At 44.0% G+C, this 20,529-nt stretch overlaps 2 protein-coding genes across 5 annotated transcripts in view; one reads left to right on the forward strand and one right to left on the reverse strand.

The window, feature by feature from the left end:
• The window catches only part of PSIP1 (PC4 and SFRS1 interacting protein 1), a 38,903-nt gene extending 34,845 nt beyond the window's left edge, over positions 1-4,058 (forward strand). For 2 of the 3 annotated variants that reach the window (XM_033173590.1, XM_033173592.1), the window contains 3 exons: positions 698-917; positions 1,903-2,014; positions 3,286-4,058. In XM_033173590.1, the coding sequence (XP_033029481.1) occupies positions 698-917; positions 1,903-2,014; positions 3,286-3,346 (393 nt within the window). In that variant the 3' untranslated portion in view covers positions 3,347-4,058. Of the gene's footprint in view, positions 1-697; positions 918-1,902; positions 2,015-3,156; positions 3,224-3,285 lie in introns of those variants that run through there. The other variant, XM_033173591.1, reaches the window with a different exon arrangement.
• A 3,615-nt stretch (positions 4,059-7,673) lies between these two features.
• The window catches only part of SNAPC3 (small nuclear RNA activating complex polypeptide 3), a 28,407-nt gene continuing 15,551 nt past the window's right edge, over positions 7,674-20,529 (reverse strand). The window contains exons 3-9 of one of the 2 annotated variants that reach the window (XM_033173599.1): positions 18,506-18,590; positions 16,016-16,120; positions 14,767-14,916; positions 12,318-12,400; positions 11,437-11,601; positions 8,743-8,850; positions 7,674-7,969 (exon numbers count right to left, since the gene is read on the reverse strand). In XM_033173599.1, coding sequence (XP_033029490.1) covers positions 7,822-7,969; positions 8,743-8,850; positions 11,437-11,601; positions 12,318-12,400; positions 14,767-14,916; positions 16,016-16,120; positions 18,506-18,590 — 844 coding nt within the window. In that variant the 3' untranslated portion in view covers positions 7,674-7,821. The remainder of the gene's footprint in view (positions 7,970-8,742; positions 8,851-11,436; positions 11,602-12,317; positions 12,401-14,766; positions 14,917-16,015; positions 16,121-18,505; positions 18,591-20,529) is intronic. The other variant, XM_033173600.1, reaches the window with a different exon arrangement.

Genomic DNA, 20,529 nt, shown 5'->3' on the forward strand with positions numbered 1-20,529 from the left:
CCAGTTTTCAGTACCCAGCCCCCACCCCAAACCCCAGTCGGTCAATATTTAGTTGTCAATAAGCAAATGCAGTTCTCATGAGGCTGTTTGGGGTGGCTTCTCAACTTCTGCAAACTTCAGGGTTCTCACAAGACTGCCAATACTTTGTGCAGGAGACAGAGGGTGGGGTTTGATTATGGCTAGTAAAGGTAAATGTAAAGGGACCCCTGACCATTAGGTGCAGCCGCGGACGACTGGGGTTGCAGCACTCATCTCGCTTTATTGGCCAAGGGAGACGGCGTACAGCTTCCGGGTCATGTGGCCAGCATGACTAAGCCGCTTCTGGCGAACCAGAGCAGCGCACGGAAACGCCGTTTAACCTTCCCGCCGGAGCGGTACCTATTTATCTACTTACACTTTGACGTGCTTTCAAACTGCTAGGTTGGCAGGAGCAGGGACCGAGCAACGGGAGCTCACCCCATAGCAGGGATTCAAACCTCCAACCTTCCAATCGGCAAGCCCTAGGCTCTGTGGTTTAACCCACAGCGCCACCCGCGTCCTTGGCTACATAAGCACAATTACTTAGTCTTGATATCAGTGTTGGTATATAGATGGCAGCTGTTTCAGTAAATACTAGGTGGCTTTGAGCAACTTGATGATATTCTCATATATTAACTGACCTATCTCCTCCCTCCCCCCAAATATATATATGTATCAGATACGGAAATTCAAGGTCAGCCAAGTTATCATGGAAAAATCATCTATGCTCTACAACAAATTCAAAACAATGTTTCTCGTTGGAGAAGGGGATTCTGTTCTTTCACAAGTATTGAATAAGTCACTAGCTGAACAGAAGCAGCATGAGGAAGCCAACAAAACCAAAGAACAATTGAAGAAAGGACCAAACAAGAAAGCTGAAAAGGACAAAGATCAAACAGGTGTGTGCAAATCATCAAGAATATTTATTTCTTAGCGCAATTTAACTGGTGCATCATTTCCTGTATATATTCCAGTTTCGGATAAGCTCTGGAATTAGCACTCCTTCGCCAGTGCTTAGTCACAGCACACTTTAGCTGTACAGTGGAACCCAGGTCGTTCCAGGACGCCGTGCGTAACGCGGGCGTGCATATCCCGAACGCAGGGGGGGGGGACCAAAAGTGTGAGATTTGAGCGCTTCTGTGCAGAAACGTTCTGCATAATCTGGGGGTTGCGCACGCGCTCGGGAAACGCTTCTGGGTGGCGGGCGTTCTTAACTTGAACGTCCACAACCCAGGGTGTGCGTAACCCGGGGTTCCACTGTATTGGTAACAACAGATCAGGTTTCATGGTAAAGTTTTCATGTTGTGGTTTACCATGAACACACAATCCCTACCTCCCCTAGCTGGAACAACAAACCACAATCCCTACCTCAGGGTTGTGTCCAGACCTGTGATGGTTGCTTGTTTCACTCTAAGCTACAATTGGTAAGCCAAAAACTTTGGCTTTCCATTTGGTTCATAGCAAAACAAACCACGATTCCCAGTTTGGACATAATGCTAGACCAGGGATTATTCCTCATGCTCACTCTGCACGTCCAAAGTAAACTTAACTATGGCTCAACCATGATATGCAAACTGAATGAATTTGAAAAGATGTTACATCTGTGTTCAAGAATCCACAAATTTGGAAGCTATGGCTCTAATAATAGTACTTGCATGCTTTTTAAGTATGTGAAGATAAACAAAATTGTGTGAAATCTTGTTTTGAGTACAATACCATTTTGGTAGTTATAGGTTTCTGCACTAATAGTGCAGTTTCCTGTGTTATAACAATGCCACTGGCGCAGCTGTTGCAGAATTAGCAGTTTGTTGCTGTTTGCCTACTTTAAAAACAAGAGTGAGACAGAGCAACATTTCTGTTTTGTTTTTCCTTTTAACTTTAAAGGCACAAAGATAGTGAATGGTGCTTCTGACACACAAGACGCAAACCAGTCACAGCAGAATGGGGACAGCACAGAGGAAAAGAGAGAGAAGCTTGAAGCTGGCAATAAGAAAAAGTAAGGGGTAGTTTCCAATCTTAAAAGAAGTAATAACCTGAGGTAGAGGACAACAGAAGGTAGCTTGCAATAGGTTTTCAGAGATTTCTGATTTCCAGTTGTTTAACAGTAGCAGAAACACTCCTCCCACTGCACCCCAAAAATGTTGCTCAAATAGAGAAAGCTTTGGGAATGTGAACCAACCGATAGCCCTTTGGGTTTTAGGGGGGGGGGAAGTAGATCCCATGGAAGTCCATTCTCCTCTTCCCTAAGGAATATTTCATCGTTTATATATATGGTGATTCCTCGCTTTTCCACGTAGTGTTAAGGAGAACAATACTTCTCAGTTATTTGTTAAACAAATGTCTATTTTTTTAAAAAAATCTTATTATCACAACTATTATTTACATTAGGCAAACCTGGCCCTCCAGATGTTTTGGGACTACAACTCCCATCATCCCTGACCACTGACCCTGTTAGCTAGGGATGGTGGGAGTTGTAGTCCCAAAACATCTGGAGGGCTGAGTTTGTCTATGCCTGATTTACATTATGGCCTACAGTGTTGCAATATAGTCATAAAAACTAACATTGGTGATTGCCTGTTGTTAAAGGATAACTATTTTCTTGTACTTTCAGCTTTAAAGTTATAGGGAAGTTAGCACCCCGCTTCTAACCATTGTAAATGGAACTTGTCCCCTTTTTGCTCTGGGAATTTTCCTGGGATTGCAGGATTGGGGTGTTAAGTGGACCTAAGACAGTAATTCCCAAAGAGAACCCTACTCATGCCGAAACTGATTGAACTCATAGGAGTGCTCAGCCACCCAAAGGAGAGACAGGGCACGGTGCCTGTCCAGGACTCACTGCGCTTGATGGTCTTTCTTAGTAAATGATCAATTCTGCCACATTACATTGGATGTAATTTGCTTATGCCTGATATATAGATGCAGTAGATTCATCTGCCATGAGAAGTTCCCAGAATAGTGATTTGTGCACAGGCACAGAGAGTGGCTTTTTAAAAAGCATTTCATTCTCACTCAGACTTAAAGTATGCTTCAGATACAACGTTTTGGAAACACTGATTGGGATGTTGACAATGCTAGCTACCTAGGAAAGTGGGATAGTTGCATTTTAATTTTCTGTCTCACCTTACACTATAACTGCAGGCTGTCTCTGACTCCACCCAAGCTCCCGGATTTTATACAAAAGCAGTTGTAAGATTATTGCATGTCCATACAATAAAAATATAGCTGAAATGTGTTAGAAGTATACATTGGTACTGTGCTTTTCACTAGGACGCCGGGTGATGGAAGAGAACAGGAGAAGACAAAGAGCTCCGCCTCTGAAAATGAGTGAATGCAGCCTAATTTTTGTAAAGTACATATTAAAGAGGATTATAAGGGTTTGCATTTGAAAACTAGATCGCTGAAAGTTTAAAATAATTTTATAAGCATAGTATTTTAATGTGTACAATTTTTGTGGAGTTGTGAAGAGAATCTCTTTAACGTTTGTTTTTAAATATTTAAAATCCTGATAGCATTTGGCCCAGTATTAACAGGCAATACTCACTTCATATATAAAGACCAAGTTGATTTAGAGACTGAACAGTGCTTGTATGTTTTGGATTAGTACCGTAGCATATGTTTACCTGGCTACTGTATGTTCACTTTTTAGCTAATGACAGGAAAATAACATTCTTTTAGAATTGCCAAATTGCTCCACTTGTATAAATCTATTTTCTTCCTGTTGTCTGTGCATAGTTTTCAGAGTTGTTGTTTGCCAAAGTGTCTGTTCACTGTGTTTTGTAAGAAGCCAAGAGCATTTTGTAGCAGCTAAAATGTTACGTATGAGTATATTCAGTCAGTCCTTTATAAAGAAGTTGGTTTTGTTCTTGAAAGCTAATTGTGCCAATTTAATATGCTCTGACTTTCTGTGGTATGCTTTTGGTATTGTAGATATCTTACTAAGGAAACTCAAGTGTTTCCATTGGAATTATTGATGCACATTTGTCGCAAACACTGTCTTGAAGCATTTTGTTAAAAAAAATAAAGTTTATGCAGAAAAGGCAGCTCTGTATATTTTAATGAGTAATCTTCCCTTTAGTACAGAGTCCGAGAGACTGCTCACTCAGTGAAAGAGGCTAATTTACCTATTTAACTGGTTCCTCATCTTTCATAGACTGCTATTCAAAAGGAGCCCTCAGAGGCACACATTCCTTTGCTTCGTAGCCAAGGTAAGGATTTGAACATGGTCTTTCTGGGCACTGTGAGACTACTATAACACTTTAGATCTCATTTGGCATTTCCTTTCACAAAACTAATATTACTGAAATAGTTCTATATATCAGACAGTTAGAAGAACTTGATAGGGGGAAAAAGACATGATGCCAGCATATAAAATTACAAATCAAAATTCAAGCTAGAATGGAGGTTGCTAACCTTTTGGGCCAAGAGAGCGTTGGGAATTTTGAGTAAGTGAGTGCTAGTAACAAGATGGCTGCTGTAGGGTGTAGCACAGGGATAGGCAACCTAAGGCTCATGGGCTGGATGCGGCCCAATCCCCTTCTCAATCTGGCCCATGGACGGTCCGGGAATCAGTGTGTTTTTACATGAGTAGAATGTGTGCTTTTATTTAAAATGCATCTCTGGGTTATTTGTGGGGCCTGTCTGGTGTTTTTACATGAGTAGAATGTGTGCTTTTATTTAAAATGCATCTCTGGGTTATTTGTGGGGTATAGGAATTCATTCTCCCCCTCCCCCCCCCAAAAAAAATTGTCCGGCCCACCACATGGTCTGAGGGATGGTGGACCGGCCCACGGTTGGAAAAGGTGTGTCAGGTGCAGTTCAGAGTGGAGGGGATTCCACAAGCACTGCAACCTCCTCTGCCCCTCCTGGTGACCTGATCCAGTGGCTTCATTTAGCTCAGGCGTGGGGAACCTCAAATGAAGCTCTCGCCCAGCACTCACTGGACTCAAAACTTTCCTAGCTTCATCAAGGTTACTGTTTCATGTAACTTCAGGCCATGTCCTACAGGTACAATCAAATGTCTGATAAACTTGTTTCAGGAAACATTCTAAAACGGGGTAACCAATATGGTGCTCCCCAGATATTGTTTGGACTCCCAACTGTCATCTTGGTTGATGCCGGCTGGGACTTTTGGGAATCTAAAAAATTCTAACAACTTGTGGAGATCCACAGGTTCCCCAGCCCTGATACAGATGTTAAATACTATGTGCATATTGATCACAGGGATCCCTTCAATATACATTACCTTTAGCCTATAACATGTTGGGGCATGTTATACGTAGGTCTATATCAGTGATGGCCAAACTTGGTCCTCCAGCTGTTTTGGGACTACAACTCCCAGCATCCCTAGCTAACAGGACCAGTGGTCAGGGATGGCGGGAATTGTAGTCCCAAAACAGCTGGAGGGCCACGTTTGGCCATCACTGGACTACATGCTGTGAAAAGAAAACCTCGACAAAAAGAGATTAAAACAAAGTCACAGTATTCTGTTTTTATTTTAATTATTGTGATGTAGAAGTCGGAAACACTGTGAGAAGGAATCAAAGCTTTAGGCTTTAACAAACATCAGAACTTTGTAGGGCCTGTAACCTTGGATATATTTCATCAATTGATTCTGAACAGGATTATCCTGTACAGTAATATACAGTCGTACCTTGGATCTCGAACGCCTTGGCTCCCGAATGATCGAAATCCGGAAGTGATTGTTCTGGTTTGCGAATGTTCTTTTGGAACCCAAATGTCTGACGGGGCTTCCACAGCTTCCAATTGGCTGCAGGGGCTTCCTGCAGTCAATCAGAAGCTGCAATTTGGTTTTCGAATGTTTTGGAAGTCAAATGGACTTCCAGAACGGATTCCGTTCGACTTCCAAGGCACAGCTGCATTCTAATATTGCTTCTGAGACAGCAGGTGGCACCATTACATTATAAGAAGTCTGTGCTTCAAAATACACACCCAGTGCCTTGAAATAGCCATTTAAAGTAATTATTAAAATTTCCAAAAAAGCTTGATTGCAGGTCAGGTTTTGTCTTCTCATCTCTAGTTGATTGCAGATGGTTTACTTTTCTCCATGGGTCTTGATGGATTCTAGTTTAGCCTCCATTTGAATAGACCTCAGCCCATAATTGCATTGCCATGGATCCTGGATTTTATGCATAACAGACAAGTGAAGAATATCCAGCAGCACTTTCTAACCTAGTTTTTCCAAGGATGATGGTTCCAGCCCTGTTATCTCTGTCTAGATTCCTAACACCTTTCTTCCATTCACCTAACTTCTATGTAAGGAAGAGCAACAGTGCTCCTAGAAGAGGTCTGTTAGTGTCACAATTTCTCCAGCCACATTCCAAAACTAAGCAAGGCTGGCTGTTGCAAAAACCATGCAGGTGAATACTTAAGGGACAAAATCAACTAAGCACCCTTTACTGCCCACTGAACCTCTCTGCAAATGCCCACCCATATAGTGACTAAAATTTGCACGTCCTACAATCTCAGAACGACCAAATTTTTCAGCAAACCCCTTTTATCTTTCAATGTTGCCTGTTAAAACTGAATTTACCTGTTACTTTCAGCAATAAATTCTGCTTAACAGTCTGCATATATGCAAAAGGCAACTATGTAGTAGAATGTTACAGCAGGAAGAATAAGCATCACCACTTAACAGTTCCAGGGATGCTTATCTGCAGCTAGGGGTAAAAATGCATAGGCATTTACTACCTAAAACTGGGTGCCGAATGAGTTCTTCCATTGGCCTGGAAGAGAGACTTGTTATCTATTTCCATGACCGGCATACGCAGAATAAATGGTGAAAACTATACAATCATAGAACTGTGGAGTTGGAAGGGACCCCAAGTGTCATTAGTCCCCTGCAAAGCAACAATCTCAACACACCATCCCCCATCCAATTTGACACCATGCATGTCTTCACGGAGCTGAGATTATACAGCTCTTTGTGCTATAGACTGATTTGCAGTGGGTGCGGGCAAAGGACACTCAGCCATCATTATGAACAGCCAGAGTTGTCAGGTGGACAGGGAAAACTAAACAGACAGTTCTCGATGAACCCATAATTTATTTATTTTTAAAGATGCTATGTTCCCACTATATGGGCTTTGACTTTGTGACCACTTAAATGGTCATTAAACAAGTAGCCAAAACACTAGTACCCAGCTGGTGTGTGAGAAACTTAATTAGAACCTGACAGCTGGGTCCAATACCAGGTTTGACTCGTTCAAAAGAAAATACTAAATGAAAAACAGACCCAGCTGTCCTGCAGCAGCTCCAGGGATTCATGGCATCAAGGGAGCAATGTTTTCCCCTGTAATTTATCGTTCATTGTGTAAACTCAATACAGCACTGAAGGTCACTGTATCTGGGGTGAAACAGGCGCAGCAATAAAATACGATTTCAGTAACATTTCGCCTTTAGGTAATGGAACGGTCCAATGCAAGTGATTCTTGCTCAGCATTCTAATACCACGATTTACAAAACGCAAAGCCAACTTCCCTGCAGAAACGTCTTTTTGCCTTTTCCAGGTTTCTGATTTGAGAGGCAACTTGACTGGACTCGAGAAGAAGAGGCTCAAAATGTAACTTGGGGGAAAAAAGACACACTGCACATACTTTGTAAACCAAGAAATCTTTAATAAAAAATATGTTAAAGAAGATGTAGATTCTTCCAGGTTGAGCAGCAATTCTAATGGTAACCACCAGCTGAAAAGGACAACGGCCGCTGTTTTAAGTACAGCACTCAGCAGCTACAGAAGCACGTCACCACAACACACCGCCTGTTATCTTCCTCCTTGACAAAGCCTTAGTTAAAAATCCCTGGATCAACATAGGGATAAGCAAGGAACTCTCCTAATTTTTTGCCCTCGGCATCGTAGTGCAGCATTCGGAAGCAGACATCACAGAAGAAAGAGGGGTCTTCTGGAGCAAGGCTGTCGTCATTGGTCACCCACCTGTAGTTCAAAGACAAAAAAAGGGGTTAACAAGCAATCTGTAATATAAGCACAAAACCGGGGTTACTGCCACTCTCAGAAATTAAATTACGCCCCCGAAATTAATAAAGAGCTCCTGAACAGCCAGCAGCCGAATTAAGGACAAGAAATTAAGGTAGCGCCTTCTAGACGCAGAAGGTACAATTGCAAAATTTATAAAAACAACCTGTTGTCTTTTGCACTAGTTATTCATGGCACTTGTAACTTAGCTAGAAAATGGAGCTTTAGCCGATGCAGATTTCTCCTGCCTGCTCAAGGAAGGTGGTGATTATAATGAGGGCTCTTAAATATAGAACTCAATAAACAAAAGTTTTAACTCCTTGATTGCCTGCAAACTTTGAAGCAGGGGTCCCAAAGCGCTGAAGTGCCAGCCCCACTGACTTTGCCCACAACTCATACCCCTTCCCACTAAGGTGCAGAATTTTCAGCCGCTGGGTGTGGTAAATACACAGCACTTTTTGTAACCTGCAGCTAGCTAGAGAGCGGAGCCACAGCTCCACGCGTAGAAAACGAACAACTTGTTTGTATCCTATATTAGAGGCGCTAGTGCAAATAGTTGTTTACTAGCCATAGTAAATAACTGCAAAAAGAGATAATGGTTTATTTTATTTGTTCTGGCACTATCAGAAGTCTGCAGCAGTTGTCAGTGGTATTAATGAATTGAGCACCACCTTTAAACAGCGCATTGATCGAAACCTCATGCCTCAAGGTGAAATGTACTTCGGACCACTTACCTTGCTGTGTACATCTTGCACACAAAGCATTTCTTGGTCCAAAGCCAGTGTTTCTTGGTTAACAAGGGATAGAGGCTCCTATCTAGGCAGTCATCCCGATGAATAAGCCTTGTACAGAGAAAGACCGTGTTAAGGGCCAACTTAGAACACAAACACTCCATTGGTAACTATGTCTCCTCCCCATCTTTTCTTAACGTTTCTATGTTAAGAGAGTCAAGTGCAGACTGACTCCAGCTACAAAAGCTGAAGCTGTTGAACAGATTCTTCACGATGGTAAGAGATGTTCGACGCTGGAATGGTCTCCCTCGGGAGGTGGTGGACTCTCCTCCCTTGGAGCTTTTTAAGCAGAGGTTGGATGGCCATCTGCCAGGGATGCTTTAGCTGAGATTCCTGCATTGCAGGGGGTTGGATTAGATGACCCTTGGGGTCCCTTCCAGCTCTGCAATTTCTATGATTCGATGAGGATATACTGCAATATTTTGTTGCAGGTTCCATTACGTCTGTTCTGATGGCCCATGATGGATTAATAGCCCAATCCAGCCATAGGCTACAATTCCCATCATCCCTGGCCACTGGTCCCGTTAGCCAGGGACGATGGGAATTGTAGTCCCAAACATCTGGAGGGCCGGAGTTTGCCTATGCCTGGCCCAACCTATGGTTCGCCATTGGCACGCAACAGCAGCCTATAGACCAGAATCTCTGCAACGCCAACAAACTGGAATACATGTCGAAACAAAATAGAAAATTATTTTCAGTAGCACCTTAGAAACCGTGTTTGTTCTTGGTATGAGCTTTCGTGTGCATGCACACTTCTTCAGATACACTGAAACAGAAGTCACCAGATCCTTAAATATAGTGAGGGAGTGGGGAGGGGTATTACTCAGAAGGGTGGTGGGAATGGGTGATCAGCTGATAGGTGTGGAAACCCTGTTGACTCTTAACGGCTGCAATTAGTCTTGCAGGGAAAGGCAAGGGGTGAGATGGCTAAAGATAGCTGTGTTAAGTATAATGAGATAAGAATCCAATGTCTTTGTTCAGACCAGGTTTCTCCATGGTTTTAAGTTTGGTGATTAGTTGCAATTCAGCCACTTCTCTTTCCAGTCTATTTCTGAAATTTCTTTGTATTAAGACAGCTACTTTGAGATCTTTTATAGAATGTCCTGTGAGATTGAAGTGTTCTCCTACTGGTTTCTGTCTTGTGATTCCTGATATCAGATTTATGTCCATTTATCCTTTGGCGTAGGGTTTGGCCTGTTTGTCCAATATAGAGAGCTGAAGGGCACTGTTGGCATTTGATTGCATACACAATGTTGGAAGATGAGCAATTAAATAGTCCTGAGATGGTATGTTTGATGTTGTTGGGACCAGTAATGGTGTTGTCCGGGTTTATGTGGCAGCAAAGTTGGCATCTGGGTTTATTGCAGGCTCTGGTACCAGTGTCCATGTTGAGTCCTGTGGTTGTATTATTGTGGGTGAGGAGCTTTTTGAGATTGGGTGGCTGTCTGTAGGCGATGAAGGGTCTTCCTCCCATGGAATACATGTGTATGGGATAATTATTGTGGAAGATTATTGTGATTTCGAGGAGATAATGATCCGACATGGTTCAACTCCTCCTATCTCTTCCTGGCTCTGTTTATCTATGTGTATTGCCTCCCTATCCTATCCTTTGTGAAATGTCTTTGATAGTTGCCTTTGATGTGGCGGCAAATGGCTAAAAACATGCACTGAACGGTATGTTTGTTTGATGTAGGGCAGGGTGGCTCACAGCTGAGCCAGCATCTATAAAATACCTATTTTTGAATATTTTAGTTGGGAGTTTGCGCGCAGGCTGTTGGCCACAGAGCTGTGCAAAAAAGAAGACTTCCTTGGGGTCACTTCACCATGTCTTCCCCGTGGCAGACTGAAGTGCTTGCTTGGTAATATACCGGAGAAACTCAAAAAAATTGAATATCATGGAAAGGTTCGTTTCTTTCAGTAATTCAACTTAAAAGGTGAAACTAATATATGAGATAGACTCATTGACATGCAAAGCGAGATATGTCAAGCCTTTATTTGTTGTAACTGTGATGATTATGGTGTACAGCTGATGAGAACCCCAAATTAACAATTTCAACTTTGGGGTTTTCATCAGTTGTGCGCCATAATCATCACAATTATAACAAGCAAATGCTTGACATATCTCGCTTTGCATGTCATGAGTCTATCTCATATATTAAACTCCAGTAGCTAATGAAAACAATTGCTTACATAAATGGACTTTTCCACAATATTCTAATTTTTCTAGTTTCAGCTGTATATACTGGTTCACAGGTGGGTAGCCGTGTTGGTCTGCCATAGTCGAAATGAAATAGAAAATTCTTTCCAGTAGCACCTTAGAGACCAACTGAGTTTGTTCTTGGTATGAGCTTTCGTGTGCATGCACACGAAAGCTCATACCAAGAACAAACTCAGTTGGTCTCTAAGGTGCTACTGGAAAGAATTTTCTATTTTGTTCTGTATACTGCTTGCTGTTTGGAATAAAATCTGTAATCTTCTCGCCCACTTGCGTTTGTGTTGCTTCTGAATCTAATTTTAAAAGAACCACCTTGCATTTGGCAATGCAACGTGGGATGGAGAAAGCAAGCCAAGGTAGATTAAGAAGGGAGTCCCTAGCTGAAAGTGTTTCAGAGGCCCGGGAAATGAACGGTGATTTACCTGATATCTGTGATGATGACAATGTGCTCACAGTCTCCTTGGTGACAGTAAAGGTACGGGAAACCTATTTTGATGTTCAAGTCATTAAATGTGAAGTCTTCCATTTTAGCGGCCTGAAGATTCTCATAGCCTCTTTCACGAGATTCTGCCCACTCAATGATGGTCCTGAAAATCGCGATAAGCCAGTATTACTTCTGTTACATCAATGATACGATGCTGTCGGTGACGGAAACCATTTCTCTCAAGGTACAAGGCAGGGCTAGTTCCCAGGATCCTCTCTCATTCTAAAAATGCCCAAGACCATGAAAACTATGCGCCGGTTAGGCAGAGGGTTGTGTGCACACATTTATTAATAATGGCAGTTTTGTTGTCTTGGGGGCAGAATCTGTATGACAAACCGAAGGCCCTTTGGGTCCCCATCTCACTCCAAGAGTCCATTAAATTTTCTCCACCGCAATATATTCTTGTGCTTTCAGAAACTGCTCTGGATAACTTCAGAGAGACACCTGCTGGTGTTCCTGGCTCATTTTATAAATGATATCAAGGCCAGACACTGGGGAAGGGGACAACATTTGCAGGGGAGATTGACAGACAGAAGAAGGCTGCTGTTTAATCCTTCTCCTGTCTCCTGGTTGCTCCCTATAGGTGTCCTCTTCTGGGGTTAGGAAAGGCAACCTCAAAGCAGGATGGGGCAGAGAGGATCCTACCAGGTAAGCGCCCCCATTGCTTCCTTTCCCAGGTAGGTCAGGATGACATCTAGTTCTGGCTTAGCTTGGAAGCATTCCAACTCCTGGCATCTCCTCAAGTCAACAAGTCGGTCCTACAGAGGCATTCTGGGCCCTCGAGAACGGGATCTACATATGAAAATGAAAAAGCTCTACCTGCTTAAGTCGCTGCACTCAGGGTACCTCCGGTCGTCGTAAAAAACGCCTTCAAAATAAAAGAAGGCAGACTTGTAAAGGTCCTGGGGGAAAGGGAGAAATACAAAGAGAGAGAAGGGGAAAGTATTAGCTCGGCAACCGGCTTACCTCAAATACCACAACCTTCCTTATGTCTCATCTATATTCTCAAATGCCAGTTAAGCGCATCATCTGAGTTGGGTGTGGGGAAGCTGTGTTTCTCCTCAGGCTGTTGGACTCCAAGTCCTATCAGCCCCATCCAGCATCGCCCCTGGTCAGCAGGGACAGGAGCAGGAAGTCCAACTGTAACTGGAAGACCGCAGGCTCCTCATCACAGCAAAACCTTCTACAGCTCAAGTTGCAACCGCACAACTTTTTAAATATATTTTCTGTGTTCTTTTATTAGGCCCTTTCTGACTGTTCATTGGACGCGGGTGGCGCTGTAGTCTAAACCACAGAGCTTAGGGTGTGCTGATCGGAAGGTCGGCGGTTCGAATCCCCGCGACGGGGTGAGCTCCCGTTGCTTGGTCCCTGCTCCTGCCAACCTAGCAGTTCGAAAGCACGCCAAAAAGTGCAAGTAGATAAATAGGTACCTTTTATTTAAAATGCATCTCTGGGTTATTTGTGGAGCCTGCCTGGTGTTTTTACATGTAGGGAATGTGTGCTTTTATTTAAAGTGCATCTCTGGGTTATTTGTGGGGCATAGGAATTCCTTCATTTTTTTCTTCAAAATATAGTTCCCCCCCCCCAACATGGTCTGAGGTTGCTGACCCCTGGTATATACAATGGTGTGTGTACAGGATATCTGCTCTAATCCAGACAAAGTAACATGCTGCGGTCTGTAAAAGATGGAAAGAGCCCCAGCCCATAACAAATAAAAGAATTTGCTGGTGTTTTTAAACCAGAAGACTGATGCAGAAAAACTGTGGCCTGTGTGTCACTGCTGCAGTTCTGTAAGCACTGTACAAATATTTCACAATGTGGGGTACTACTAATAAGTAACTGTTAAGTAAAGAATACTGTACAAACACGTGTTTCAGAGGGGCATTGTCCTTGCCACATCTCTAGCACTGAACTGTCTCAGCCAGGGGTCAGCAACCTTTTTCAGCTGTGGGCCAGAAATTTAAATGTTTTGATCCTAGTATTGTCCAACCAATCAAAGGTGCCATGAACATATATTCTAGGGTTGCCCACATTGGAAAATTAGGGCCAACAGTAGGATTCCAATATTTAGGCTCCAGTACTTTGGCCACCTCATGAAAAGAGAAGACTCCCTAGAAAAGACCCTGATGTTGGGAAAGATGGAGGGCACAAGGAGAAGGGGACGACAGAGGATGAGATGGTTGGACAGTGTTCTTGAAGCTACTAACATGAGTTTGGCCAAACTGCGAGAGGCAGTGGAGGGTAGGCGTGCCTGGCGTGCTCTGGTCCATGGGGTCACGAAGAGTCGGACACGACTGAATGACTGAACAACAACAAGTAGGTAAGCATAATGATATAATTCCAAATTTGGGATTCCAAAACCACCTTCTTTAAATTTGTAGCTGCTTTCTCTGCAAGGATATTCTTGGTGCTGCTGAGCCCCAAAGACATTTCCTAAACCGTTCACGCGCTGTTCTTAGAATCATATCTGTGGTTTCAGTGTGGAGATTTCCGCCAGTTCAGGCCAAAAAGTACTGTCCCACCCCGTGCCTTCCTGAAAAGTTGGAAAGCAAATTTAAACTTTCTATCCGCTTACTAACTACTCATGAAGATTCTGTTGGTCTTTAGTCATGGCCGCAACACATAACATGCATGCTTTTAAGAGATCAGCCGCACTGCCTGGAGCCCATAATACATACGTCAGCACTGAAATGCATATAGCACCTCAATGGTTCTATGGAGTTTCTTTGTGGTTCCCACTATTCATCATAAAGTAGGCCTTTGTATAACTAAAACTAGCTTCGTTGTCAAATTATTTTGGAATCAACACGAAAACCACACTGTCTCCAAAGCAATCAGTTCTCCATTCACCGTAACTATCAGCTTCCAAATCCTGTAAAATCTTGCTGTGGCTGGAGAAACACTCAAACTAACCACTGAACATTCACTGTTGATACTGCAAGTCAACGCTCTAGAGCAAAGTTGTTCCCATTTTCCCCCTCCGCATACAAAGGAGCTACTTCGAAAGTAAAGGAGGAAGAAATCCGATCAGAGGAAGCCACAAATGATTGAAAACGTTGCGCCCTTTCCACCGTGGCTGGCAGCAAACGAACACTCAGAAGGAAAGCTTCAGTTCATCAGTACTGATGCACAGGATCGGCCACATATGTGCATGTGAAGATGGGGCTAAAAGATCAGCAGCCGCTAAAAGATTTCAACTGATGTTTAGTCTTGCCCAATGTCGTAGAACTGTAGAAGTAGTACATAAGAAAATGGGAAATTTTCCTACCTTGCTGATGTTTTCTGGGGCCTGATCAGGATGGCTGCTGAACTCCCCGCCAATCTGAAAGTCACTAACGCAGGAAATGGAGTCTCTCAGCTCTGTAAGTTTCTGGCTGCCTAGAACCAACATGGTCTGATAGGGCTTGCGCAGCTTATGCTGTAAAGAAGAAGAAGAAGATTTTGGATTTGATACCCCGCTTTTCACTACCCTAGGGAGTCTCAAAGCGGCTAACATTCTCCTTTCCCTTCCTCCCCCACAACAAACACTCTGTGAGGTGAGTGGGGCTGAGAGACTTCAGAGAAGTGTGACTAGCCCAAGGTCACCCAGCAGCTGCATGTGGAGGAGCGGAGACGCGAACCCGGTTCACCAGATAACAAGTATACCACTCTTAACCACTACACCATACTGGCACCACACAAAGAACGAAGATCAGCTGAAAATTGAGCATTTGTGGCACTGTTTTTGCTACTGAATACCTAAGTGTGCAGCGGGCATTAATGTTCCGGCCTAAGTAAAAATAAACAATGGGTGATCTCCTCTAAAACTCATGGAGCAAGGCACTAAGCCAAACCTTAGGCCAGGCATCTCCAACCTTTGGCCCTTCAGATGTTTTGGACTACAATTCCCATCACCCCTGACCACTGGTCCTGTTAGCTAGGGATCATGGGAGTTGTAGGCCAAAGGTTGGGTATGCCTGCCTTAGGCTTTAGACTGGGCTTTTACTGGCTAAGTAGGTTGAGGTCCTGCTTATCTCTTCCAATAATAATAATAATAATATTAATAATAATAATAATTTATTATTTGTACCCCGCCCATCTGGCTGGGTCTCCCCAGTCACTCCCAAACTACAGTGGTACCCCAGGTTACGTACCTGATCCGTTCTGGGGTGCCGTCTGCACCCCGAAAAGTACGCAACCCGAGCGTCCATTATGTGCATGTGCGAAAGCGCGATGTTGTGCTTTTGCGCATGCGCAAACGATGCAGAATGCTCTGCGCATGCGCGGTGATCTTTACTTCCGGGTTTGCGGAGTACGCAACCCGAAAGTACACAACCTGAAGCGTTCGCAACCCAAGGTATGACTATAACTTATTTGACATACACTTTTACTTTAAGGAAAGCAGGTAAACTCTTCCTTCTAACCAAAGCAGCTCCACTTTCTTGCAAGGTGTGCTCCAAGGGGAGTTTGACTTCACTAGTGAACCATGTCAAGACACCCAACAAGGACATGAAAATAAGTTAAAAGAAGCCACTAACCTTCTGTAATATAACAGGGTAGAAAATATTCAGGGTTAAAAGCAGCTCTCCCTCCTTGACTAAGTTTTCTGGATCCTTTGGCCTCTTTCCAATTGCTTGGGACTCCTGGCAAGGCAAGACGTTAGGATATTATTCTAAAACTTGCTGAATGCTCGCAAAGCACCTGAAGTTCAATACACACACAAACACACACGTTTATAATCACTGGGCACAATGTGAGTCATGTTTGGCAAAGGCCCATTGAAGTCATAGAATCACAGAATCATAGAATCCTAGAGTTGGAAGAGACCACAAGGGCCACCCAGTCCAACCCCCTGCCAAGCAGGAAACACCATCAAAGCATTCCTGACAGATGGCTGTCAAGCCTCCGCTTAAAGACCTCCAAAGGAGGAGACTCCACCACACTCCTTGGCAGCAAATTCCACTGTCCAACAGCTCTTACTGTCAGGAAGTTCTTCCTAATGTTTAGGTGGAATCTTCTTTCTTGTAGTTTGAATCCATTGCCCCGTGTCCGCTTCTCTGGAGCAGCAGAAAACAACCTTTCACCCTCCTCTATATGACATCCTTTGATATATTTGAACATGGCTATCATATCACCCCTTAACCTTCTCTTCTCCAGGCTAAACATACCCAGCTCCCTAAGCCGTTCCTCATAAGGCATCGTTTCCAGGCCTTTGACCATTTTGGTTGCCCTCTTCTGGACACGTTCCAGCTTGTCAGTATCCTTCTTGAACTATGGTGCCCAGAACTGGACACAGTATTCCAGGTGAGGTCTGACCAGAGCGGAATACAAGTGGTACTATTACTTCCCTTGATCTAGATGCTATACTCCTATTGATGCAGCCCATAGTCAATAGGTATAACTTTGTTTCACTGATTTCAGTAGGTCTATTCTGAATACAACCTAGTTGGGATACAACCCCATTTACCTCGCTAGCTTTAGAACTGGCCCATCTTGTTTTGGTAGTGTCCCCCTGAATTCTACTTACAGCTATCTATAAAGAGAGGTGGAGTCAAAGCATCGGGATTAAGAGACGTTCAAACCAGAAAGGGATTACCAGAAGGATGTTCCTAAACCATGGCCGATGAATGAACACCCTTGCTGGAGCAAACTGAAGGACTATCTGGTCCAAACAAAATACAAAAAAATTCCTTCCAGTAGCACCTTAGGGAACAAGGGACTTTTGAGAAGATTTTCCTGGATTAAAAAGTAGTCTTATACGCCAGAATATACAGTAGTTTACAGTGGTACCTCGCAAGACGAATGCCTCGCTAGACGAAAGGCATTCGCTAACGAAAGGGTGACTCGCAAGACGAATTTTCCTATGGCCGCGACCCCCCCCCCGTAAAGCCGCGCTTCCTCCGATCGTGCTTCGCAAGACGAAATTTCCGCTATACCAGTGTTTTTCAACCACTGTTCCGCGGCACACTAGTGTGCCGCGAGATGTTGCCTGGTGTGCCGTGGGAAAAATTCCAGCCAGAATATCAGCTTTGTGTTCAGCCAAACAGGCCCTGGTTGCGCACTGAATAAAGTATTTTATAATTTTTCATATTTCTGTTTACTTACTATTTCATAATAAAGTAATTATAAAATACTTTCTTTGTGTTTATTTGATTCCTATTCAAGAGAATTACTTTATATATAGTCAATATAGGCACAGAGTTAATTTTTTTAACATTTTCTAATGGTGGTGTGCCTCGTGATTTTTTTCATGAAACAAGTGTGCCTTTGCCCAAAAAAGGTTGAAAAACACTGCGCTATACGACAGCACTCGCGGAACGAATTAATTTCGTCTTGCGAGGCGCCACTGTATAATGAAAACCAAAAGTATTACTTCACCCACAAATCTCCACAAATTATTACAACACCATCGCCCTAAACAAGGCAGAATGAAGCAATATCACAAAGAGTACATTCCCATCATCTTCAAATTGCAAAAGACAGACTCAGCCCATGAGAGAATGGGGAGGTTTGCTAACAGGAGAGGCAGAACTCAAGCGATACTGGGAATATCTCTAATCTACGTGGCAATCAAGCCGGATGGATGAGGCATAGGGAGCGGCAATTCATTTCCATGCTTTTTGACACTATCCAAAGTGCTGTCCTGGCCATTACATAACAGAAATTTCATTCTTGGCTAAGTCAAATAAAATAAAAAACCGCAAAAAATAAGGGAGGGCAGGCTTCTTCCCTTTTTTTTCGCCAGTTCTGCCAAAGACATTATAAGAGAAAATAAAAAAAACCTGGTTAGTCACCCCTGTGTAGGGTGGGTGACCTATCTTGAGGACCAAACTCTGCCACCATTGACCTTGAGCTCCATTTTCAGCGCATCGATCCATGCAGCCCCACAGATGTAGCAAGTGTTCCCCACATGCGCACAGCCTGAAAAGAGACCTTCGCTTATGATCTGTCGCCATTATTCTACATGAGTTTGCCCGGTCATCTTGAGCGTGCCGGGTGGGCGACGGCGAGGTTGAGAGGAGCCTTACCATCTCGTAAATAAACGTTTCCTGTCTGCATGCCCGATCGACGGTGATCGTCTCTTTCCGCCTCGTCAGAGCCTTCTGTCTAATCCTAGGAAACAAGGGAAGAAAAGGGAGACGGGGAATGACGTACCCACAAGACTCAGTATATTATTCGAGTTACAGGTAGGTAGCCGTGTTGGTCTGCCGTAGTTGAAACAAAATAAAAAATTCCTTCCAGTAGCACCTTAGAGACCAACGAAGTTTGTTCTCGGTATGAGCTTTCGTGTGCATGCACACTTCTTCAGCTATATTTTCCATCTCCGCCGTATTAAGCAGTTGGCCCCCTACCTCTCTCGCCCTGATCTGGCCACAGTGATCCACGCGATGGTCACCTCCAGGCTTGATTACTGTAATTCGCTCTACACGGGGCTGCCCTTGAAGCTGACTCAGTGGGTGCAGAATGCCGGGCCAAGGCTCCTTACGGGGTCCTGGCCGCGGGATCACATTCATCCAGTGCTTTACCAGCTGCACTGGCTCCCGGTGGAGTACAGGGTCAGGTTTAAGGTGCTGGTTTTGACCTTTAAAGCCCTATGCGGCTTAGGACCCTCGTACCTAAGGGACCGCCTCTCCTGGCGTACCTCTCCTGGCGTACCCTCATACCTAAGGTCCTCAAATAATAACTTTTTGGAGGTCGCAAGCCACAAAGATGCTAGGTTGGCTTCAACTAGGGCCAGGGCCTTCTCAGTATTGGCCCCGACTTGGTGGAACAGTCTATCACAAGAGACCAGGGCCCTGCGGGATTTGGCATCTTTCCGCAGAGCCTGCAAGACGGAGCTGTTCCACCTAGCCTTTGGGCTGGTTTCAGTTTAACCCCGATGTTTTGTTCTTTTGGTGTGATTGGTGGGCTACTTAAAAATGAGGCTGCAGTTTAGATTTAATTTTAAATTGTATTTTAATCTGTATTTTTATGAATTGTTTTATGTTTTTGTTGTGATTTTGTTGGTGTTAGCCGCCCTGAGCCCGGTTTGGCGGGGAAGGGCGGAGTATAAATAAAAATTTATTATTATTATTATTATTATTATTATTATTATTATTATTATTATTTGAGATCCTTTGGTGCAACAACAGTTAAGAGAGCAGGGTTCAAAAGTCACATTGGAACTCCAGTGCTTTGGGAGACAATGCAATCTCACTTATCTAGAAGTCTGAAGCCCGGGGGGGGGGGGGTTTCCCACCAGTGGAAGGCTGTCCACTGGTGGGTGGGAGTCAGAGACCAAATGCGGCACAGTAAACGTGACTCTTACCCATGTATATTGAGCCACATTCTTGCCCTGCAAAAGTCGGAGACTTCTGTACACACCATTCAGGCATGCAAGAGGCACTGGTGCCCTTCACTGACATATCCCAGCCAAGCAAAAGCACTCCAGGACCTTGGGGTGAAGATGTGGCCTTGAGAGAATCCCGAGGGCCAGATTATGTGGTCAAGAGGGCTACGTTTGGCCCCCAGGCTCTGAGGTTCCTCACCTGTCAGGCTTCTGGGATTTGGCTTCCTCCCCCCACTCCCTTTTCCCGTAGATAAGTAGGACAAAGCAAATAATAATAATAATAATAATAATAGTAATAATAATAATTTATTTATATCCCGCCCATCTGGCTGTGCTTCCCCAGCCATTCCGGGTGGCTTCCAACAAAATATTAAAATACAATAATCCATCACTTCCCTAAACAGGGCTGCCTTCAGATGTCTTCTAAAAGTCTGGTAGTTGTTGTTCTCTTTGACATCTGGTGGGAGGGCGTTCCACAGGGCGGGTGCCGCCACCAAGAAGGCCCTGTAACTTTGCTTCTCGCAGAGAGGGAGCCGCCAGAAGGCCCTCGGCACTGGACCTCAGTGTCCGGGTAGATCGATGGGGATGGAGACGCTCCTTCAGATATACCTTCAGAGTCCCTTACCATTTAAAGAGTCTTTAATGGCCACAAAGCAGCCATTCTCGGAATGACGGAGTTCCCAATTAAGGTTTCCACCCATTTCCCCCCCGGTCACCCCCGTC

This window comes from Lacerta agilis, chromosome 16 (genome assembly GCF_009819535.1).
Source record: "Lacerta agilis isolate rLacAgi1 chromosome 16, rLacAgi1.pri, whole genome shotgun sequence".
Lineage (NCBI taxonomy): Eukaryota > Metazoa > Chordata > Lepidosauria > Squamata > Lacertidae > Lacerta > Lacerta agilis.